We start from the raw sequence: 24,727 nt of genomic DNA, 5'->3' as shown, positions 1-24,727 counted from the left end.
ACAATGTGACCAGCATAGTACACACCTAGGTTTCCTAAAAGTGTTCATCCTAAAGCTTACTTTGTTCCAGAAATTACATAGACATGCAACCACACTAGAAAATAAAGTGACACAGCGTATTTTATAGAAGAAATGCCCTTTTCTATTGTGTAACGTTCTCAGGACTGGGTTGTTTTACTTTTGTATGTTTTGAAGAGGCCTTGAGCTGGAGAGATGGCTCAGCAGATGAAAATGTTTACCTTTTTAAGCCCACCAATCTGAGTTTGAGCCCCAGAACCCATGTGAAGGAAAAGAGACAAGTCCTTGTTGCATTAGCTGGCCACCAGCTACTAACTGACCTGCAGTCTTCAGAGTCCAGAGATTGTGGGTAGGCACATGTATGGCTGAATTATTATGGAATGAGGACTACTTAAAAGTGTAATAATAAAAGCAGCTAGGTAGTTTGGTCTAAGACCACGGTTGATTACATAACCTACCTAATCAAAACATTTCCCAGGAACTAGAACTAAAAACAATTGGGTTAGCCTAAGCTTCATTGGGCTTGCAGCTCCCTCTTCTGGATATCTGTAACTTGGATGACTACAAGCTACAGGTTATCTATGGTCTCTGTCAACTGACTGCTCACCAAAGGCTCTGCAAGGAGAGCAGTCAATGCCAAACATGGCCATCACTTTTGGGAAGATACCTGCAACCAGCCATGCATTGTAGCTGGGATGAGGATAAAGGTCCCAGGTGGGTACCACAGACTAGCTGTGATGGGTTTTGCCCTGGCCATAGTTAAGACTGTACCACTGTGAAGATTCTTGGCATCTAAGTGAGATGAAGATGAATCCTTTAAGGTGGTGGGCACTGTTGAAATAGGAGTCTGACCTGATGATAAAAGTGACACATGAACACACACCAGGCACATACACGAAAGCCTTACTAATTTAACAATGTACTTTATACAAAATAACGAGTTCATATGGAAATAAATCTACAGATCTCCAAAGATCAAAAAAGCTTTTTAAAAAGTTCTTTCAAAAAATTATCCAACACACAGCATCAAACTAACTATTGAGGTAATTGTCGCTCTCAGTGAAACAGCAGGGAACCAGCAGACCATGACAAAATATATACAATATAAAAATAAATACCATTCCCCCCTGGCCAGGACAGTTCATAGGGCATTCACTTCTGTAGCAATGTCCAATATACTGTGTGCAGACTGGCAATGTGGGGCTAGGGCCCACGAGTCAAATGAGAGATATATCCCCTGCCTAAAGAAATGAAGGGACCACAGAGAATGGGGTGGAGGGAGGGAGGCAGCATTTCAATAAATTATTCAATATCCATACAGCTGTCCCCACTGAACTCCAAGGGGGAGGATGGAGTGAGAGCAGCTAAGTTAAGCCAAGCTAGTAGAAAGCTTGTTGTCCCACCTCACCTAGAGAATGTGTTTTAACCCAAGACTGACACAGATCTTAGCACCAAGGCTAAGCTTGTGTTGGCCTACTGTGATTGGGCACGCAACTCATCTACTCAAAAGGAAGGTCTAAGCCAGGTCCTAAGGCTCTAAGGAGTTCAGTGTGCTCAAACAGAAAAAGGTAATCGAGAGCCTTTTACCAGCAAGTATCAATCACATTTGTCACATTCATTCTTGGGGTTTGTTTGCTATTTTAATGGGGGTCTCACTACTTAAGCTTTGGCCTGACCAAGCAGACTTTGAACTCAGAGGTCTTTCTGCCTCTGCCTGCTGGAATTAAAGGCCTGTGCCACCATGCTGGGCTCACACTGGAACTAAAGCAGTGCTGTAAATTCATGGGGGAAGGGGCAATGTTTCTGCATGTTTCACCCAAATGCCAAGTGTCTTTGCTATAGCTGTTGACAAGAGCTGCCCACATTCCAGAAATCCTCCAGACTGAACACTCACTGATACACTCTTGTGAAGGGAACGTCACATCAGGGTTTTAAGTATGTAAGGAAGGAGGCCAAGGAGGGAACAGTAAAGAATGCTAGAAGATCAAATGAGGTCATCTGAAACACCTGAGGATTTTGACACCTGATCTTGACTCTGGATTAAGCCTTCCTGGGGAATTTCAAATTATGGAGTGTTGGGGTAACTAAGGATTGAAGCTAGGACCTCAAGTATGTATGCTGCACAAGTGTTCTACCACTGAGCACCACCCCACCCCTCTTCACTGTGGAGTCGCCATCTAACTAAGTTGCTCAGGCAAGGCTGAACTTATGGTCCTCCAGCCCCAGCCTTGGAGCTGGGATTACAGCTCCATTCCACCAGACCTTCTTTATTATTTCGACCTGCACATGCTAGGCCAGTGCATAGAACTACATCTTTAGCCCCTCCCCCACCTCTGATTAGGTCTTAAGAACAGTTAGTTATAGATTTGAACATTCATTAAAAAAAAAAAGTCTGACCAAGTGGTATGACTTGAGTCATGTTGATGGCAAACATAGTTGAGAACTACATTGGGACATTTGTGTGTTTAAGACTACATTGAACATGCACACCTTTTAATTTCAGTAGAAGTTAACGTAGAGAACAACCATACAGCAAACAAATGTCATTGGACAATAACACCATGGCCAGTCAAGAGACAGACTAGAGTAATTGACATTTAAAGTTGAATTTTGATTGATTAAAAAAAAGGCAACATGAAATTTGATTGGAGGAGACCACGGGTCTTAAAGTTTTCCATATAGTTTAATATATGGACTAGTATGAGATTTAGCCTTTGAGAGCACGTGGCCCAGCTAGGCTCAGTGTGAACTGAAGAGAAGTTCACAGGCTCAGATAGGTGCCTCATCAGGTGACCCAAAACCAATCTGGCTCAGAAAGCAAGAGTAGCTGTACATTTATTTTTAAGAGATTGGACGGAAAGTTACATGAACAAGAGCCCTGCATAGTCTATCCTATTCACATTCTTCTAAGGGGAGGAATTTTAGCTAACAGCTCTTGCTATTTTTTTCCCTTTAAAGAAAACTATTTCACAGTAGGGATGGGGTTGGGGGACAAAGACACACACGCTCATAAGCCCTCTAAAAGGCTCCACTTGTGCTTTCTGAATCTTTTATTTCTTTTAAGCCCTAAGGGTTCTAAGTTATGACGAAATCTGATAAAGCGAAGTCTAACACTAAATCAAAGAGTGCTTCCAATTACGCACAACTATGTCCTCCTGGGGATCACTGAGAGTCAGCATACTAGCAAGGTCACAGTGACCAAAAGATGCAGCTCCTAGCCTAAAAGTGAATCTTTTAAGATATCCTTATATACTGCTTCCTAAGTATTCCATCTTCCAAAACCACTCTTTCCCTACTGAAGACTGCAAACAGAATTATTTGCATCTGCTTTTAAAATATTGCCATCTGTGTAAGATACCTGGAAGAGAAGTGCTGGAAGCAGAAAGGTAAAAAACCAATGATCTTGTCTGCATTTGAGAGAGTGAGGGGTGTGATCACAGAGGCTCAGCACTGTGTTCTGGCTGCTCCAGGAAACCTAGCACCTGAAAGACCAATAAAAGTTGGGGCCAGACCAGGAGAGGAAGTACTAGGTTCTGTAAGCCTAGACACCACCAAATTCACACACAGGACACAACAGGCTCTTCTTACAGTGTTAGAACTTAATGTAGTAATTCAATTTCCTATTTAATTTCCTCCATAAACCAGGAAGGGATAAAGGAACTTTCCTCTCTCCACAGTTTTGTTCATAGCACTTCTTTAGGAACAGGTAAAGGGGGTGAGATGGGAGGTGGAAGCAGCTTAGCAACCTCTAGTTTTAGCACCTTGACACTGTGGGGCCAGATTGTTGCTGCAGTCCTAGTGAGATTTACAGGCCCCCACTGTTAGTGGTGGACACAAATCTTGCAGCAGTTGATTAGGTTAAGTTATACAGCTCAACAGCACAATTCTGACTTCGCTGCTCTTCTAAACTGGATTGCAGATGTCTGGCTTCTGATTCAAGAGACTTGCAAACACAAATTAAACAGGAAAGAAAACTCTCGTGTGTGTGCGCCATAACCTGGGAAACACTCTCTGGGTCCTCAGCAACACCAGCAGGTTAGTAAGCAGCCACTTTTATCAAGAGAGCAAGTGTCCTAGGGTCCAGCTATCTCTACAGCCTGGGTGTGTCCAATTGTTTTCCCTGCAATCCTCCTAGACTAGTCTGCATTTCCTGAGGACACTGGAACTGGAGGGAAAACTCCATTGACCCCTCCTCACACCTATACTATAAGATACTAGGGCAGATTAGTATTTTAATGGAAATCTCTATTACCCCAAAGCATACTTAAAAATCATATTCCTTTACAAAGACTTGAAACTCCAGGGTATTTCCCTTGGTTTATTCTGTATGGGATATTCAAAAATTTAAACATAGATCCTAACTTTGGTGACATCTCAGCTAAAATAAAATACAGAAGGCTAAACAGGGAGAATCCAGTGTAATTCACTTCTAAATCCATAGTAACGGGATTTAATACTGTAAAATTGTTTCCTATCACAGACACAACAAATAATCCCCAAGAACTAGCCCTTGGCAGCTACTTTAAATCAACATGACTGAGTCTACTATGATTCACGTAAGCTGGATAAAAACTACACATACTGAAATAGTCCTAATTTCAAATTTAAATCTATAGGATATACTTTCCTTATTCAAACCTGTGCAATTTCTTTATTGAGACTAACATACATAACAAACCTGAGTAGTCACTTTCACAAAATGTGATTTGTGCTAGAAAGCACTGTATGATGCCTTCTAGATCACAGGCCTGACAGGCCCATGGAGAAGCCACTTTATCTTCTAATAAAACACTCTAGAGTCCAAATTCCTGGCTTACAACTATCTGGTAGAGCTGGTGGAAAAGCAGGAAGGGACATGCTTTCCCAAGTCCAGAACTTAGGCCACCAGAGTAAGAGCAGCCTGTCCTATGGCTGCGACACCCAGTAAAGCCACATTGACAGCACCGTCCAACCAACTGTGAAATGAATGCTGAGGAGGACATCTTGTCTCGGAGGTCGGCTGGAGAGGAAACAAGTTAGTGACATATATAAGCTGCAGTCTTCTGGGTCTCTTCTCCAAGTTCCTCAGGCATTCAGTGTGACCTGACTGCACAAAGACAGAGACTCGTCCAGTATAGTATGCTGGCCATATCGGGGAAGGAATCCCAACTCCTCCATGTGCCCACCTGACTGTCCCACTATATATACAATACATTCACCACAAAAAAAAAAAAAAAATTAAAAAAAGGCAACATGAAACTTCTGTAAACTGGACCCAGCTCCAAAAACATTAATACTACAAGTAGTCCCTTCCCCAAATATATACCTGAGATTAGCTGCTCATGAAAGTTTAAAAGCACCACTCCAGCCTTACATGTACCCTCCACCCAAGTTTAAAGTGATTTTTCCCTGAACAAGAGTCTTGGGATTTGGAGAAGCCAGCAAGAACTCCAGGTCCATTGCTCTGGCTAAGTTTGTCAGCTGTGCAGATGATCCCAGCTATAGGCCAGCCAGTCATCTAAAGAGTGTGCACCTAAGGCCTATGCTGTTCAGCTCTGAGGAAGGCTTGATTCACAGTGAAGAGGTGGAGCAGGACGACAGGACAGAGATGTACAACAGTCATTCCTCCAAGTCCGCCAGGCCTGCCTTCGGGTCTCCACATGCAGCCGTCCACTTCCTTGGGGCTTAGTTCCTCCCTGGACTAGCTCTGAAAGTACAAAAAACCTTTTAAATTATATCAATTGCCCAGCCTAACAATAATTGAATATGCCCACACAGGCTTGTGGGAGCAATAATTTACCCCCAGAGGCTAATCTGAGTCCTGCAGCTCCAATTTGGAGCCAGGCTCCAGTGCTAGCTGGAGAGAAAGAACAGAACACCCAGTGCAGTTGTGCACATTTGTAACCTAGCACTTGGAAGGTGGAACAAGAGGGCCATGGGTTTAGAGTCACATAATTAAAGTAGATTAGGTCACATTGAGATCCTGCTTCAAAAACAAAAAACTACCCACCAAAATGCATCCCCATAAACACACTCAAAAGCTATATAAAACTAGGGGCAATCCGAGCACTCAGCTGAGATTCATGACCGCCTACGCTGGATTCTCCAGGATCAGAAAACTGCATGTACAAAACATAAACAACCCCTATTCTCAGAAAAATGAAGTCAAGTAGAGGTTGAACATTCTTTATTCCAATCATGAGGCCCGAAATTTTTTTTTTAAGATAAGGTGTCTGATCGGAAGAGGTGGCTCAGCTGTTAAGAGCATTGGTTGTTTGATCTTCCAGAGCACCCGGGCTCAATTTCTAGCACCCATATGGCAGCTCATAACAGTCTGTAACTCACTCAGCCACAAACAAGAAAAGCCTGCCTCTGGCTCTCCAGTCCTGGGATTAAAGGCGCGCACTACAATTGCCCAGTAAAATCCAGAACTCTCTCAAGGCCACCAACCAGAGCACTGGCTGGCCTTGAACTCACAAGGGTTGGGATGTGCCAGCAGGTGTGTACTACTGTCTAGAGAATCCAAAACTAGATTTAACAATAGAAAAGTCACATTTTGCAGCTTTTTGGGATGAGGTTTTCAGGTTGAGTCTATCAACTACTGAAGTCCATGCTAATATCCCCACATCTAGAAACCTGAGACCTGAGTACCCCAGGGCCCAAGATATCCAACCTGTATTTATTGCTTACATCTGTCAGGTGTTAGGAAATGATCTAGTTTTTAGTAATTCTTACCTGATCCAGAGGAAGCGTTGGGGTCTTATGCGGTGGCAACTGTTCTGGTGATGCTGCAGGTGCCGGGGTCTTTGGGAATAAGGACTGTGACTGCACTGGATGCATCTGCAATCTACAGCCAGAAGAAAGGCACAGTTCAGAGTTATTGAGGAATTACTAATCACGAAGACACTGTTGTAAATTTAGAAACATCAATACTGGGACAAAATGTCATAACATGCCTATTGCGGTGATAGAGCAAACACATCACGGCCTAAACAAAGGGGCCAGTGAACAATACCCAGCATTGGGGAAATTCTCCCTAGAGAACTGGCCTGAACTGAGAAACAAGTCAAAGATATTAAAAATAGAAAAGACTTGTATACAGAGACTAAATAGACACCACAACCAAATGAAAATACCTGAGCCTTGACTGGAGTCTGTAGCAGAAATAAATCAAAAGGAATAGAAAAGTTGAATCCCTGAACAACATTCCAGGGACACAGGGAATTTAAGGACCACCATGCATTTCCACTCTGAGACTGTGGAAGGGCAGTATCCTGATGCTTAGGTGATACACACTGAAGCACTTATGTGGCTGCAATGTAAGCTGCAGTGGTTTCCAGAAAGGCAAAAAAACCCAAAACAAATAAACCACCAGGCATGGTGGCACAGGCCTTTTTCCCTAGCACTCGGGAGGCAGAGGCAGGTTGATCTCTGAGTTTAAGCGTGGCCTACAAAAGACAGCCAGGGCTACACTGAAAAATCCTGCTTTGAAACAAACAAACAAACAAACAAACAAAACCAATCCAAACAAAGAAAAAGCCACAAAATAAGTAGTTACTAGACTCTGTAGGCAAACAGAGAATGGTAGCATACTTGGGGGGGGGGGGGCAGTGCCTGGTGGAGGCCATCCAGAGTTAGGAAGTTAAGATCTTGCCTCCAAAACAAAAGAACAAGCTGGCATGGTGGCACACAACTTTTACTCCCAGCATCTTGGGAGGCAGAGGCAGGTAGACCTCTGTGAGTTCAGAGGCAACTGTGGTCTACATTAGAGAATTCCAGAACAGCCAGCAGGACCCTGTCTCAAAAACAAAATTGTTTCAAACACCCTCAACATAAAACCAAACAACCCTTCCCCTCAAATAGCCTCCAAATTCAAATGCAAAAATCAATAGGCAAACTGTAAAATGTGAGAGCAAGTGTGGCTCACATCTGTAAATCCTAGGATTAGGGAGGCTGAGGCACCAAGACTGAGTTCCATACCAGACTGGGCTACCCAGCAAATTCCTGTCTCAAGCAAATCACAAAACAATCACAAAAAAGTCAGAAGTGGGTAGAGAGATTTTGGTGTTAAGAAGATGGGATAGCAGTGGCAGGGGGCACACCAGGTTTTAAATGGAATGGTATGGCGGTTAGTCTTTATAATCAGCCCCCCAACCCCCTAAGTTTTCTGGACAGGGCCTCTCTGTGTAACAGAGCCCTGGCTACCCTATTTGGCCTCTAACTCACAGAGATCCACCTGCCTCTGCTTCCTGAACACTGGGATTAAAGATGTGCACCACCATGCCTGGCTAGACAGTTATATGTAGTTCAGTTGGACAGTGTAAAGTGATAACCTTGAACTCTTTTCTCTCCTTTAAAAAAAAGACAAGATCTTATTTATGTAGCTCTGGCTGACCTCAAATTTAGGGATCCGCCTGCCTGACTGGGTTAGAGCTGTGCACTACCTAATACTTTGCACTCAGACTTCTTGTGCTAGGATTATAGGTTTGAATCCCTAGCCAGGCTTATCTTTTATATATACTATTAACTTGGTGTTTCCTGTGAATTACTAATTTGGATAGCAGGTAGATCACTTCATTATGTGCACCCATAATGGTGCTATGGATGGGACAAAGTACTCCACATGGTGGGCTAGTGTTCTGACTTGTCAATACATCCCACCCCTAATAAGTTTCTTTTTTGGTTGTAGCTTGTGTAACAAGAATGGTTGTCCTGGAACTACCTCTATACAGACCAGGATACTCCAAGACCCACCTGTCTGCACCTGCGCAGTGATGGGACTAAAGGTGTCAACAACCAACACCTGGCTATGGTTGTTTCTTAAAGCCATCACCACTAACTTTCATGATGACATATGATTTAGTCCACATTTTTTTTTTAAATTCAGCAATAGGGAAGAATGAGACAAGGACAACCTCAGCCATGCAGACCCATGCTTCCTAAAGCAGACCCTCTTTTACTGTAGTTAGTAACAAGTCAACTAGGCAGAAATGCTGACCAGCCTCTGCCCATAGCTTTCAAACTGTAGTGTGCAGTATGAATTTTTTGACAGTCCAGGCATGGTGGTACACACTTATAGTCCAGTACTCAAGAAGCTGAAGCAGAACAGTTCCTCAGAGTTTGAGATCAGCAGGGGTCACATTGTGAGCCCTATTTTTAAAAAACCACTGTCCCCCAATTTTCTTTCTTTCTTTTTTTTTTTTTTTGAGATAGGGTTTCTCTGTATAGCCCTGGCTGTCCTGGAACTCAGAAATCCAACTGCCTCAGCCTCCCGAGTGCTGGGATTAATGGCGTGCGCCACCATGCCTGGCTTTTTTGTTTGTTTTCCTATCTTTTTAAGATAACAAAAAAATCTAATGACAGAAGTACTTATCACTATACACAAAGATCAGTCTAAATGTTGACTCATTTTCACCAGAGGAAGAAAATGGCAAAGACACAACTGTTACCTAGTCCCCCATCAGGTCTGTAATTTATGTATGTTTCTTGGTATTGTGCAATCACTTTCTTTCATTCCTAAAGACATTATTATTTTCTCAGAAAAACCTAATGCATCCTTACCCTGGTGGTCTGTGTACTTCTTGAAATGAGCCTCTTAATCCGCTTCCGGTACCAGTCTGCTCCATCATCGAAGCCTGAAAGTGACCTAGGCCCTCTTCCTGACAGCAGTAGAGGGAATCCTCTGGAGAGAGGCCATTGGGTTGGGTGGCTACTGGATGGGGAGGTGGATGGGCAGGCACAGGGGATGGGTATGCCCTGGGCTGAAAATGACTGGCTGATCGCTGAGGAGTGTATGGAGACCCTGTCTGCAGCATCACACTGTGGGGTGGGAAAGCAGATGAACCAAAAGTCATTCCTGAACTCAGAGATGGTGGTGGAGTTCCATAAAGATAGTCACTGGTTGACAGTGAGTTCTGCCGCTTGGTAGCTGCATTATGGTTGTCGAGATCTAGAAATTCTTTGGGACTCTCTGGCCTCTCCACAGATTCATCCATCTTTTCTTCTTCTGGACCAGAATTGTGTCCATCAGGAGGAACAACTTTAGCAGTCACTACATCCATTTGAGTTGGAGAAGTTAAGGCAGTATTTAATGTTTCACAACCTTGCAGACTAGACAGGACATTCTTCTCTGAAAAGAGGGAGCGTGGAGGGTGACTTCCTGGGGGTCCACTTGGGCTTCTCTGGGAAGGGAGAGATCTCTGCCAATCAGAAAAGCCCTGTGGACATGTATAATAAGGAGTCCGCTGATAGGGGTGGTAGGAAGGCTGAGAAGGCGGCTGGTAGGAATATCTCATTCCCTGCTGAGGACGGTACCGAGGAAAGAGTCCAGGGTGGGGACCATTAGCCTGGAAACCCCTGGGAGGAAAGGACTGAGGTTGTGATCCTGAGGACTTTCCTCCCATCATAGAGGCCAAACCTTGCAAACTTGGACTCATAGGGTACTGTGTAGCTGAGTTAGAGTATTCTATGCCAGGCATGTATAAGGGAGAAAACTGGTTCACAGTGGCTGCCATCAAACTGGGATCTGTGCAAGGAGGTGTAGTTGCATTCGGTCCTGTACATGGCACGGCTTCTTGCAATGTTTTACCCCTGGGGCAGAGTGGCTTTTCTGAACCACTACCATCAAGGCCCTTCCCCTCTGACCTACAGGGAGATGCTTCACCAACGACCCCATTTTCAGGTAGATTCCCCGTCTCTGCCACTATGGAGAGGTCCCTCAAACAGCCTTGCACAGCTGGGCTGCTGTAGCTATTGTCCAAAGGCCAGGTGTTCTTGTTCTTTGATGTCTTATAAGTGTCTGCAGAGTCTGAAGCATCACTTTTGAGTTGGGAGTCCTCTGTTTCCCTTTCTTGTGGTGAGCTTTGCCTGGTACAGCTGGCTTGCAAGGGAGGTGCTGGGTGAGGTAGCTGTTTGAGGTATACCCCCTCTGAAGAACAAATGCTTGCTGCTTTCTCTTCATGTCCAGGCAAAGGCTCTGCTGGCAAGGGAGAACAAAACAATAACTTGATAGCTGAAATGACAACATCAATGGATAGAGCATGCAGTTAGATGAACTGGGTCAAGGCTGAGACAAACCTCTGCTAGACACAGTGAGTCTCTGAAAGGTGTAATCATTTGGGGGTCTGTACACTCTTTTGTAGGCAGAACACTGTGCACATCTAAGCTATCAAAAGATAAAAAATCTGGGTCTCTCCTGTGTTGTTATAGTCACATTAGAAAGAGGCCAAGAGATAGCCCATGTTCCAGACTGCCAGGAAGAGGAATCTGAAATGTGGAAGAGAATGTGGTCCTTTTCCATGAAAAACAAATTTAAACTTAAGATCTAGTACCAATTTCATGTGGAATATTCATCATCTTCCATAAAAGTTCAAGTGAGTCCATTCCCCAGGAAGTACTAAACAAAATCAGATACTGGACACACACATAAAATGGAAAGGATTCATTTCTCTTTCTCTTTAAAGATGTATGTATGTATGTATGTATGTATGTATGTATGTATTTAGTGTACATGAATATATTGTTGTTCTCTTCAGACACACCAGAAGAGGACATCAGATCCCATTATTGATGGTTGTGAGCACCATGTGGTTGCTGGGAATTGAACACAGGACCTCTGGAAGAGCAGTCAGTGCTCTTAACCGCTGAGCCATCTCTCCAGCCCCATTTTTCACTTTCAAGTTTATCTTTATGGCCTTTAAACAACACTTCTGAAAAACTGTTTCAACCTTTAGATTTCACTGTTCTCCACAGTTATGTACTCAAGACAGATGGATATAAAAGACACTGAAAACGTTTCATAGCGATCACTTTTACAATGCACGATGAGGTGCATCAATAAAGAAGACAACGCTGAGGCTGGAGGGAAGGTTCAGAGTTAAGAGAACCATCTCTTTTGCAGACCTGGATTCAGGTCTAGTACCAAGATGGCAGCTCACAACAATCTGTAACTTCTGCTCCACATAATCTGATGCCCTCTTTTGATGTCTATACACAAACACGGAGCACATAGTAACAAAGGCTCATAACTTACACATAAACTACACAAATACGATGTTGCTTTACCTGTACAGCTCAAACTCAGCACTAATATTTCTCATCAAACAGCAAATCACTGTGCTCTCAATTTCTGAACTTTATCAGCCTGCCATATTTTCTGAATTATTCCGAAAAAATGTAAGTCTTTATCTCTTTTGTTTTTCTTCTTTTTCCCCAAGATAGGGTTTCTGTGTAATAAACCCAGTGGTCCTAGAATTCACTTTGTAGAGATCCACCTGCCTCTGCCTCTGTCTCTGAAGTGGTGGAATTAAAAGTACACACCTGGAAAGCCATCACTGTAGGCTCTTCTACCTTGTTCCTAAGCACACTTTTAATATCTCCACCCCCAATACTTCTTACTCTCTCACGATATCACCACTGTTGCCATGTATCTGATCATTTCTCTATCAGTTTAAATGACATAGGCTTTTCCTTCTCTCCTCCATTCTCCTCTTTTGGGCAGCAGCTTAGGTTTTAAAGCTAGGTTGTCCTGTGGTTTTTCTTTTAGACTGTAAAATTATCCTTGAACTCAAAACAAAATAAAACACAGAGAGAGACACACACATAGAATGAGCATGGTGGTAATGGCTGATGATCCCAGCACCTGGGAGGTGCAGGTTTGAAGGACCATGAATGAGTTTGATATACAGAAAGAGCCCAGATTAGGGCAATCAAGATGGCTCTTCTGGTAAAGGCACTTGCTGCCAAGCCTGAGAATCTGAATGTAGTCCCTAAGACTCACTCTACAGGGTGTACTCTGACTCCCCACAAGCACCCCACCCCCAATTAAACCCCAAAGATATTGGTAATAGCTTGTACAAAGGCAGGTTCTTTTTTTTTTTAAAAGATTTATTTATTTATTATATGTAAATACACTGTAGCTGTCTTCAGACACACCAGAAGAGGGAGTCAGATCTTGTTACGGATGGTTGTGAGCCACCATGTGGTTGCTGGGATTTGAACTCTGGACCTTCGGAAGAGCAGTCGGGTGCTCTTACCCACTGAGCCATCTCACCAGCCCGAAAGGCAGGTTCTAATTAAATGAGTTTTCATTTAAAAAGTTTCATGGGCCTGGTGGGCACACCTCAGAGGTAGAAGTATGGAGACTCCTGAGTTTGAAGCTAGTCTGCTCTTTATAAAGTTCTAGGACAGCCAGAGTCAGAGATTCTGCCTTAAAAATCAACCAAACAAAACAAAAGAAACAACAACAAATAAGACCTAAAAGTGCATCTCACATGTAAGTGCCTTTTGGCTGTATGTCAATCATGTAAATTCATGAATTATGTTTTTGATACCTCTATACCTAAAAGGACTTCAGTTATCCCGAACTCGAATAGCTTATAGGAGGCTTGACATCACTTTGCATGTTATCTTCATATTCTGTATGAAAAATTACTCATGAAATGACACACAAAAGTCAGGGGAAAAAATAAGAAGGCACTGTAAATTACCTGGGTCTTCCTCGGGCTCGTGTGTTTCAGTCATCTCCTGTGTACTCCCAGGGTTGTCCAATGCAGGCTTGGGCGCCGACACACAGACTGAAGCTGAATGAGCTACCTGCGGAAAGGGACCAGGTAACTGGGGAGGAGTGGGCTGGCGGGGGTGGTAAGGCACACCTGGGGGACAGACTCGGGAGGAGAGCTGCTGCATGGCAATCATTTCAGGGCTGTCCATCATGGATTCCCCTCCTTGTGCCCCCCGGAGGGCCTGGGAGGGCCCTCTGAATCGAGGACTTGGTGCTGGAGTTGGAGGTGGCTGCAAACGATGTCCAGCAGACTTACAGGGTGGCTGCATATACCCCGAGGAAGGAACTCCATGAGGTAGAAAGCTTGACTGTTTAGTCCACTGGTTTGGTGGGATAGGTTGTCTCATCACTCGGCCATCCATCATATGACCAAGGGTATGAGGGTGGTGAGAGGGTCCTGGCCCCAGGTGGGGCTTCTCATCTGGCCCCAAACGTCCAGGGTTTGTAGTACCATGGTTCCCATTCCAAACAGCAGGGTGTGCTCGATTTAGATACTTGTATGAATGATAAATATGACCGGGAGGAATTTCAGAGCTTTCAGGAAAGTCTGGGGGTCGGGCTGGAGTCCCACCATGCCTAGAAGGAATAAATCCTGCCTGGAATGGAGCTGGTGGATACATGTTTCCATCTTGACTGGGACAATTCATCTGCCCAAGCTGTAAGGATGGGACATGTGACCCCATATTGGAAAGGTCTGGAGCACTGAGCAGGGATCCCCGATGGTTACTAATTCCAACTGGAGCCTGATAACAGAAATGGTAAGAAGAGAAGAATGTGAATTCACAGAACAAAACAAACCTTGAAAGATGCTACCTCTTAATTATTGCTGCAGAACCGTCCCAGCTGTCTCTCTGCAGACTGCTTACCTGTATAGCAAAGGGTGGGTGTTGCAAGGGCTCTCCTGGGGGAGCCTCTGGGATTCTAGAGGAGCCATGTAAGTTGGTGGGATCTGATCCTTGAAGAGAGCCAAATGTTCCTGGTGCTGCTGGCCTCTGAAGGCAGTGAGTAAAGCAGAAAGGGTGTGAGGGAAGAACAATCAAGGAAAACAAGTCATTCCCTAAGGATTGCTATTAATGTGCCCTATGGCAAGGAACTGCCTCCAATCTCAAAGCAGCTTCTCTCTCCAAGAAAAAAAAAAAAACACTTATCATTTTGTTTTGAAAAACAAAAACAATCACCTTCCGAACCACAATTAGAGAAATTTTAGGCATTCTGGATACAAGTACAGCCCACAATTATTTATTTATACATGTTTGACTAGGGTCTCATGAAGCCAGGTGGGCCTCAAATTTGTTGTGTAGCTGAACTACTTCTGGCTCATCTGCCTGTCTGTGTGTGTGTCACACAAACACACACACACACACACCCATTTTTCAAGACAGGGCTTCTCTGTATTAACAGTCCTGCCTCTGCTTCCCGAGTGCTGGGATTAAAGGCCTGTATCACCATCTGGCCTGTCTCCATCTCTTAAGTTCAAACATCACAGGTGTACAACCACCACACTCACTTTTATGCTGTGCTGGGGATCAAACACACACGTTTTCATATGTGCTACATCTCCAGCTCTTTATAATGAAATTTTAACGTTTAAACAATATATAGGTGAGTTTTTTTCCTTACCATCTGGTTTAAAGGGGGTGCGTGGCTAGGCACCCTACCACAGTGCAGGGGGCGAGAAAAGCCTTGGCCATGTGATGTGCCCACCTCTGGAGGGAGTTGTATGGAACTCCTACTCTGATCGTCCCCTGAGGAGGCAGCTCGGCGTGCCGGGGGCAATGATTTTCCCCCATTCTCCACTGGTGGCTGTTTCCTGCTCGACCCTTCTGTGTCTCTGGAGCGCGTCCAAACATGGCTTCCACTACTTCTACCAGACCGACTTCTTCTTTTTTCCCGTTTTTCATCCTCTTTGATCCAAAATTCTTCATCTGTGTCTCCATCTTCACCAGGAAAATGTTTTGTCATGGCCCGATGGAAACACCGCTCTAAATTGTCAGACATCTTGGTATACTCTAGAAGGAAGACAAGAAGACTGACCACCAGGGTACATATTTTACTATACACAAAGACAATTATTGAAAATAATAAGGAAAGCTACTTCTGGAAAATATTACACTGCAAAGCTACAGATACAATATGAAGATCTGGTTTCTATAAGTATTCTGCTCAAGGCTTTATGGCTGTGACATAAACTATAGTATGTTATCTCAAATTAGTGAAATTTTAATTCTTTAGACTAAGTTACTCAAACTAGTATGTACTATAATTGAATTTGCTTTGTTTTATAGGCTGTAGCATTTTTGTGTTGATGCATGAATCAAGACAAAAGTCTCAGGATCATTAGAAAGTTTTGCTGCATGGTAAGTTGAGAGGAAGCCCAGGGATGTTGCTCAGCAGCAGTGCTTGCTGAGCATCCAGGAAGCATTAGATTCCATCTCCTATGTAAAACACAATGGCAGGAATTCAAGGTGGATTCAATCTTGTCTGTGGTAAAAAGGCCCAGTACAACACAGGCCAGACTTCTCTGTCCACAAGGCCGAATGAGAACTCCTGGGACACTGTGTAAGAAACTAGAACCACAAATCCCATGACTGTTGGTATACATTCTGTCGGCCGTCCTAAGGCAAAATAGGAAACCAGCAATGGTGGCACATCTGAGATTAACTGTTGGTCTTACAAAGGACCTGGGCTTAGTTCCCAGCACCCATGTGGTGGCTGACAATCATTCATAGCTCAAGATCTAAATAAAGGATCCAACAGCCTGTTCTGATCTCAGTGGGTATAAGGCACAGTGCACTTGTTTTAAAAATCCAAGGTAAGCTTGGACTATAGCAACTCCATCTCAAAAGAGAAGAGAGTAAAGTCTGAAACACAGACACATGCATGTGCAGTCAGCAAAAAGGCCTCATCCACCTACCACTACTGTCACCATTGTATTTTCGGCAATTTCTGAACATGGTCTTCATGTCATTTACAAATTCCTCCTTGTTACAATATAAACCTCCGTTTAATTTCTTCTCCATGCTTGAAATATCCATGGGGATCTAAAAATGGAACATAAAATACTGTAAGTGGCACAGTGGATTTAATCCCAGCACTGGAACTCAGGAGGACTGACACAAGTTTGAAGCTAGCCTGTGCTACATAGTGACTTCCAGGCTAGTCTTGGTAATAGTAAATGAAGCCTTGTCTCAAAACAAGATAAAACCAATTAACTGCATGCCGCCTCCAATCACTTTTTATGATGAAGAGCAATCGTGACATTTTAGATTTTCAAGAGACTGGTATAGCTAGGAGTATATTGGCACACACTTTTAATCCCACTGCTTAGGAGACAGAAGCAGGCAAATCTTTCTGAGTTTGAGGACAGTCTGGTCTATGTAGTGAGTACAAGATCAGCCAAGAAAACACGGGGTCCTGTCACAAAACAAACCCTAACAACACATACACTTGTATGTGTGTCTGTCTATCTGTCTGTCTGTCTCCCTGATATTAAGGAGGACAGAAAAGCAAGAGAAAAAAACAGTTCTAGAACCCTGAGTTTGAATAACTTGTCCTCCGAGGTAGTAGTGTGGCTTTATGAGGCTGCAGAACATTAGGAGGTTGGGCCTAGTTGGAGGAGTGGATTACTGGGGGACGTTTTACAAGTTATACTGCAAGCCATTTACAGCCCTAAGTTCTGGTTGGCCACCAAGACGAAAACAAGCTCCTACCACCACAGAGCTGCCCGTTACCATCAGTATTTGTTCAGTATGATGGAAAAATGACTAATATAGAATCCAAGCAAAATACAGATGCTTAAGTACAATTTAAAAGATACCTTAATAATCTGGTAATAGTTGGGGGCATACGATTCATCCACAGGTTCCAAGAAGGGCCAGGAATCCTTGTGAGCCTTCACCACATCTAGAACTGGAAACCAAAAAGGAGAATATAACTGACACATTCCTGTGGAAAGATGTTCATCAAGAACACCAAAGCTGAGAATGGCAACTAACCTTTATACATGGCTGTGAAATCGTCATCCAATTCAAAGCTGTGAACCACAAAACACAACATTAGTTTAACTGTGACTGCCATTTTTCCTTAGCTTTCTTGGATCAAATACAGATTGAACAGTGCTTTTTACTTTCCTTAAGCAAGTCCAAATACTGATCCCAACTCACTGGAAACATAAGGATGGTAGATGGTGAACGTTGCAAAAAGGACTATCATATTCCCTACAACGAATTCCATCTCCAATGAAAGACTGGCTTAAATGATCTAGAACTTTATTATGACTTTGTAACTACAAACATATTATAAGAATATTAACCATATCAGTTTATTTTTATGAAAATAGGGTATTGTTATATAGTTGTCCTGGAGCTCAGAGTTTGTTGCCTTTGTTTATCCAGTGGTGAGATTAAGGGCATGCACTTTCCTTTTTGACCCTTGTCTTCCCCTGCCATGGTTCTATTCTGGCATACCTTCATGACTAGCTGGTATTAATGTACAACAGCCAATGCCACTATTTTAAAAAGTAAGATACTTCCTGATCATGATGGTGCTTTTGTAATGCCAGCACTGAGGAAGCTGAGAGAGCAAAATGGCAAGCTCTCGTCTTAAAACGTAGGTCTAAGCTGTAGCTTAGTGCTAGAGCACTGCCAACACGAATACTTAAAAGTATTGGGGATTCAATACCTAGCACTGCCAAACAAGCAAATATAAAATATTCTATATATGCCAAAGGAACAAGTTCCCATTAATAGTAAATTCTGGTGGCATTGAAATGCTGGGGTAATAAGAACCCATCTTTTCCTGTGCCAGTAGATTCTAAGACTGGAAAGGAGGGTAGTGATTCACTTAAAGAGTATGTATGTAAACAATGCATTTGAGTCAGATCTGGTTTTAAGGCCTACCACTAACACTTGCTATGCTTTCTTACCATTAAAATGTAAAAGCCACTGCCTTCCAAACAGGCCTTTTTGTTACAAGGATTAAATGAGAGATGTAATTTTTTTTAAAGGTGCATTAATGAGTACACGGTTGCTGCCTTGAGACACACCAGAAGAGGGCGTCAGATCCCATTACAGATGGTTGTGAGCCACCATGTGGTTGCTAGAAACTACACTCAGGACCTCTGGAAGAGCAGTCAGTGCTCTTAACCACTGAACCATCTCTCCAGTCTGAGACATCTAACTTTTTAAAACCAAGAATTTTATTTTTGACCATGTATATGTGTCAGATTCCCCTAGAGCTAAAGGCACTTGTGAGCTGCCACGTGAGTGCTGGGAATCAAACTCCAGTGACTTGAAAGTTGATTTTTCAAGACAGCGTTTCTCTGCATAGTTCTGGCTGTCCTAGAACTAGCTCTATAAACCAGAGCTGACCTCAAACACACAGATATCCGCATGTCCACTGCCTGGTTTGAGAGATGCTTTTCATAAAATATGCTTCTTTTTGTTTTTTTTGAGACAGGGTTTCTCTGTGTAGCCCTGGCTGTCCTAGAACTCACTCTATAGACCAAGCTGGCCTTGAACTCAAATCCGCCTGCCTCTGCCTCCCAAGTGCTGGGATTAAAGGCTTGCGCCACCACTGCCTGGCCAAAATATGCTTTTTTATTGCGTGCGTGGGTGTGTATGTACTCCTGAGCCATCATGGTCCATGTGTCAGAGGACAATTTGCAACAGTCAGTCCTCTCCCTACAACATGTAGGTTCCAGGGATACAAGTCAGATCATTGGGCTCTGCGGCAAGTGCTTGCAGAGAGAAGTGCTTAAGGTGGCCAGCTGCTATTACTAAATACTCACAGGTCCTTGGTCTTCTTCCCTTCCCTCATAGGAGAATTCAGGTCCAAATGGGAAAGTTCTGGGGGTAGCTCCTTGCCTTGAGCCAATAGCCATGCTCGTTCTTCCCTGAGCTTTCTCCTCTTAGCTCGATCTATAATGAATACACGAACATAATCCAGGTAAGCACCTGTGCCACTGCTCCTGGGACACCTGTGAGCCATCAGTTCTGCGCCAAGCAACTGCATTCATTTCACTCAAGTACCACAGCAGACAGAATCTGTGATGATCCCAGTTAAATGTCACTTTAGGCATGAAACTCTTTTGCTTTTTAGAGGGTGGTGGGAGGGAGACAGGACTTCGTGTACCCCAGGTTAGCCTCAACCTTATTATGTACCCAAGACATGAACTCTTGATTCTCCTATCTGATCCTTCAAAAAAGGAATAGCCTTGCTCATTATCATAAACCTGCCTGATATAGAATGGGTGTATAAAAACAATGTCACTTTGGGGACTGGAAGGATGGCTCAGTGGTTAAGAGCACTGTCTGCTCTTCTAGACGACCTGGGTTTGATTCCCAGTACCCACCTGGTGCTCACCACTGTCTGTAACTCCAGTTAAATGGGGACCTGATATCCTTACACAGTCATGCATATAGGCAAAACATCACTCACTGGACATTTAAAAAAAAAAAGTCACTTCAAAAAACTGCTTCAGCTGGGTGTGTGGTCACACGTATACTCAGAATGCTTGAGAGGCTGAGGCAGGAAGACTGCTGCAAATTAAAGTCAACCTGAGCCACATAATGAGACCACATCAGACCACACACATGGGTGTGTGTCTTGTAATTTAAGTATTATTAATCTTATTTACCCTGTTCCCCCCCAATAAAGTCTTAAGGAGAGGGAAAGAGAAAGGGAAAAGGTCTTGAGAGGGCACACAGAGAGAAGACATCCAGATGTTCAGCTGGTAAATGCTACCATTAGCCAAGAAAGCAACTCATGTTACTCTTTGTGTTGTAAACCTATAGATAAGCACTTGAAAGACAGAAGGAGGTAGATCTCTGTGAGTTTTAGGCCAGTTTGGTCTTCACTGTGGCACCCATGTCAGCTATGGCTACAGGGAGACCCTATATACTCTAAAAAACAAAAAACAACAGACAAAAGAAAAATCTCACTATAGCAAGACTGCAGTCTACAAAATTTTGACTCTACAAAAATTGCCTGGCACTGGTAATCTCAATGGCAACATTCTGACATGCGGTATGACAGGAAGATCCAGGCTAGGGATGTAATTCAGGTGATAAAGTGTTTACATAGCACGGAGGAAGTCCTGGGCAGAAAGCATCACATAACCTGGCAGTGGTGCCCCCATCTATAATTTTAGAACTTGAGAGGTAGAGACATGAAGCTGTTCAAAATGAGTTCAATGTCAGCCTGAGATACATAAAACCCTGTCCAAAAGACCAAAACCAACCAATCAACCAACCAACATCAAACATTCCCTAAGCATATACCATTGCATCTATGAAAGTAGCTGCCAACATCTTAATGTCTTTTCTTTCTTTAATTCTGTATAAAATGTATAGGACACAGCAGAAATCCAAATATAAAGCAGGGCATTGAAAGGACAAATACAATTGGCTTTGGGCAGAATTTAGAGAGCAAGGCTGCATGGATTTAGATGAGGAAACATGACAGGATACAAGTGACAGGACGTTTACACAGTCGCAGAACAGCAGAGATGAAGGATGACGGCCTCAAGTTCTCACCCTGAACCATGACATACCTTCCACTGCCTTGACCTTTTCCTCCATTTCCCGCTTTCTCTCCTCCTTTAACATCTGCTCTTGCTCCTTCTTCTGCACGGCAAGAAGGAGCTGTCGCTCCTCCTCCTCCTCCCTGCGCTTCTGTTTTTCTATCTTGGTGAGCATGGGAGTTTCCTGTAAGGGGCAAAAGTGCATGGAAGTTAACAGACAGCAATTGCAAGGCTTCTTCACTGAGTAAAGAGCTAGTTTACAGGTTCCAACATATACTAGTAGACAGAGGATTTATACTTCATAGAAGGCTGGCTTTATTACCTGTGAAACGTGTGCATCAAAGTACAAAAATACACACATATGAAAACATAATGGGAGACACATACCAGAACCTTAGCACTGAGGCTTATGAATTTGAGCTACCAAAAGACTCTTCTCAAAAAACCAAGATGGACATAGTGGTATATACCTTTAATCCTAGCACTTGGAAGACAAGAGTTAAGGGCAGCCAAGGCTACACAATGAGATCATGTCTCAAACCAAAATGGGCTGGAAAGAGATGGTTCACTGGTTAAGAGAACCTGCTGCCCTGCAACATCCATATGGATATGGATGGCAGCTTAAACACACACAGAGGCACACAATCACTCTCAATCAATCCCTCCCTCCCTCCCTCCCTCCCTCCCTCCCTCCCTCCTTCCTTTTTTCCCATGGAGCTGTGGCTTATGTTTGCGGGTTTAAGCCATTTTTATTTTATTTTATTTTATTTTATTTTATTTTGAGACAGGATCTCTAAGTCTAGGCTAGTCTCAATTTCACAGAGACCTTGTCAGCTTAAGGTGTGTGGCACCTTTTGGGGTGGGGAGTGGGGGGGGGGGGTGTTATCAGGGAAGATTCTCTTATCTTATAAGGTAGTCTGAAACATTCTTTCGATGGAGTCCAGGCCCTCAATCTAACGACCCATCTCAGTCTTGCCCTACCCCAACCCCCAACCCTCCGCAAGAGGGTTCTACTGTTTATTGTTACTGTTGTCTAGGAACTTGCTCTTCACATCAGACTGTACTTGAACTCAGCGATCCACTTGCCCCTGCCTCCTGAGTGCTGGGAGGAAAGGCATGTGCCACTATGTCTTGAGGTATATATGTGTATGCCAGAGATGCCATCTACTTGTTTTGGGCTAGGGTTTCTCATGTTTTGGAGCTCACCAGTTAGCTAGTCTGGCTGTCCAGGGAGCCCCAGAAATCCTCCTATTCCCACTTACCCAATAGTGCACAACACCATGCTCAGCAATTTTGTGTCAAGGATTAAAGAGAAGCCCTCCCGTTTACTGACTGAACAATCTCCCCAGCCTCTACCTCAGTTGATGTCTCTAGCCCAGGCTGACCTCAGACTTCAAGTATAGTTTAAGTATCACCTAACTGGGAACATGATGCTTGTTTTTCTACAGTCAATTCTCTCAAGTTTTAGACTATGGAAACTGTACAAGTGGGCTTTGTCCAGAGGGCAAAGATGAATGCAGATGGCTGGTTAGAGAAGTTAACATTTAACACTCGGAATTGTTTTTGATTCAATTTTTTTTTATTATTATTCATTTCCTTTTTTGTGGCTTTTGAAACCAGTTAAAGATTTATATTTATTTTTCTTATGTGTGCTATGTCTATGTGAGTGAGTGCATGTGTACAGAGTGCCCTCAGAAGAGAGTGTTGGATGTTCCAAAGCTGGCATTCCCCACATAGGTGCAGGAACTCCACTGGGACCTCACAGCAGAGCAGGAAGCACTCTTAACTACTGTGCCATCTCTTTAACTCCCTTGTAAAAAATTTCGATTCGGAATTTGGATGTGATTTTGTCTTTGAAGTGAGTGGACTTTTCAAAGGCTGTCTTATTAATTTACAGTCAGGCTTGCCCAGAACTTGCCCTGGTCCTTCTGCTACCACTTCCCAAGTGTTAGGTGAAGAGGCCTGTCGCCATCCTTGGCATGCTGTCAATCAGTTATTTACTATTTGTTTATCGTGTGTGTGACAGCACAACTGTACCGTAGTGTGGATGTGGAACTTGAGAGGTCGAGTCTCTCCTACCACACGGCTCCAAGGGACTGAAATCCCTTACTAGGCTCCGTGGCAAGTGCTTTTACTCAACAGAACATCTTGCTACTACAATGTCATTCTATAACTTAAATTCTCTTAATTTTATTTCAAGGCCAACTGGGCCACACAAGATCTGACCTCATAAAGCCAAGGTCAAACCAAGATAACGTGTACTTTCTCTTCCCAAGAAAGGAGTTCACAAGTTGGAGATCTGATTCACACTGTACTGATAAGGAACCTCAGCAGAAGAAACACAGTGCTTTAGAATTTCAAAACAACAATCTGTCTAATGATAACTGGCAAGGGCAAGTCCTTCAATATTGAATTTCAGGTCACTGCCTCCTACTGTCACTGTCCATGGGTGTGCTTGTTAGTTTTTGTTAACTTGACATAAGCTAGTCATTTGGGAAGTGGGATCGCCTCTATTACACTGCCGGTAGGCAAGTCTATGGGGCATTTTATTGATTACTAATTGGTGTAAGAGGGACCACCTTGCTGTGGGCAGTACCACCCCTGGGATGGTGGTCCTGCATTGTATAAGAAAACAAGCTGAGTGAGCCTCAAGGAACAAGTCAGTAAGGAGCACTCTTCCATGGCCTCTACTTCAGGTCCCGCCTAGACTTCCTGCATGATGGACTACAGAAGGTAAGATAGAATGAATGCCCTTGCTTTTCCAATGCTTTTGTTCATGGTATTTATCCCAACAATAGAAAGCAAACTGCCAACAGCCTTTCCTGTGTTCTACCAGTAACTTCCTGGGTTCTTATTTCAACATCACACCACTGATAACATGATTGACCATTATCATGTCTTCAAGGCAATGCTATGTGTAAGACATTACTGACTATCATGGAAAGAATGGAAATTAGAGCCTGATTTCATTCCAAGAAAATGAACTGCTGCAATTCCCAGTACTACATAAACTAAGCCCGGTGGTGCAGCACTTACAGCACTCAGGAAGTAGAGGAAAGTCTTTAAGGTCATCCTCAAATATATAATCTGAGACCAGCCTGATATACATAAGATACTGTCAGTGAGTAAGGGCGCTCGACAATAAGCCTGACCATCTGAGTTCAACCCAGGCAGCCCACATGGTAGGAGAAAAAGGACCCCCTCAAGTTATCCTCTCATCTCCCAATGATGCTGTGGCACACACACTCCCCTCCACTAGAACTCAGTAAATAAATGTTCAAAAAGAGCCTTTTATTTTTAAAACAGAAATATTAAGCCACAAAAGATTGGATCTAGCAAAGACAGAAACTCCAAATTCCCCTTTTTCCACTTCTTAAATGATAGGATTACAAGCACACTCATTATGCCTGGTACAGTGAATTGTCTTAAAAATAGTGCCAGGTATTGTGGTACATACCTTTAATCCCAGCACTTGGGAAAAAAGGCAGAAAGATCTATGTAAATATGAGGTCAGCCTGGTCTACATACTGAGTTCCAGGCCAGCCTAACTAGAGTGAGACTTTGTGTCAACAAAGGAGGAGGATACATGTATATGCTAAACATACTGGATAGTAACAGCTGAGTAATATTGATTGAAATCATCTTTA

At 43.4% G+C, this 24,727-nt stretch overlaps 1 protein-coding gene across 8 annotated transcripts in view; it reads right to left on the bottom strand.

The window, feature by feature from the left end:
- Positions 1-924: 924 nt before the first annotated feature.
- The window catches only part of Cecr2 (CECR2, histone acetyl-lysine reader), a 104,878-nt gene continuing 81,075 nt past the window's right edge, over positions 925-24,727 (bottom strand). For 2 of the 8 annotated variants that reach the window (XM_017321659.2, XM_030255487.1), the window contains 11 exons: positions 21,111-21,264; positions 19,347-19,476; positions 17,554-17,591; positions 17,376-17,467; positions 16,473-16,599; positions 15,179-15,567; positions 14,425-14,550; positions 13,485-14,301; positions 9,559-10,972; positions 6,733-6,844; positions 4,324-5,704 (listed from right to left, as the gene is read on the bottom strand). In XM_017321659.2, the coding sequence (XP_017177148.1) occupies positions 5,699-5,704; positions 6,733-6,844; positions 9,559-10,972; positions 13,485-14,301; positions 14,425-14,550; positions 15,179-15,567; positions 16,473-16,599; positions 17,376-17,467; positions 17,554-17,591; positions 19,347-19,476; positions 21,111-21,264 (3,405 nt within the window). In that variant the 3' untranslated portion in view covers positions 4,324-5,698. Of the gene's footprint in view, positions 5,705-6,732; positions 6,845-9,558; positions 10,976-13,484; positions 14,302-14,424; positions 14,551-15,178; positions 15,568-16,472; positions 16,600-17,375; positions 17,468-17,553; positions 17,592-19,346; positions 19,477-21,110; positions 21,265-24,727 lie in introns of all 8 variants that reach the window. The other 6 variants (XM_011241398.2, NM_001368706.1, NM_001128151.2 and 3 more) reach the window with 6 other exon arrangements.

The sequence above is a fragment of the Mus musculus genome, chromosome 6 (assembly GCF_000001635.26).
Source record: "Mus musculus strain C57BL/6J chromosome 6, GRCm38.p6 C57BL/6J".
Taxonomy (NCBI): Eukaryota; Metazoa; Chordata; class Mammalia; order Rodentia; family Muridae; genus Mus; species Mus musculus.
This window is presented reverse-complemented; position numbering and strand designations above follow the sequence as displayed.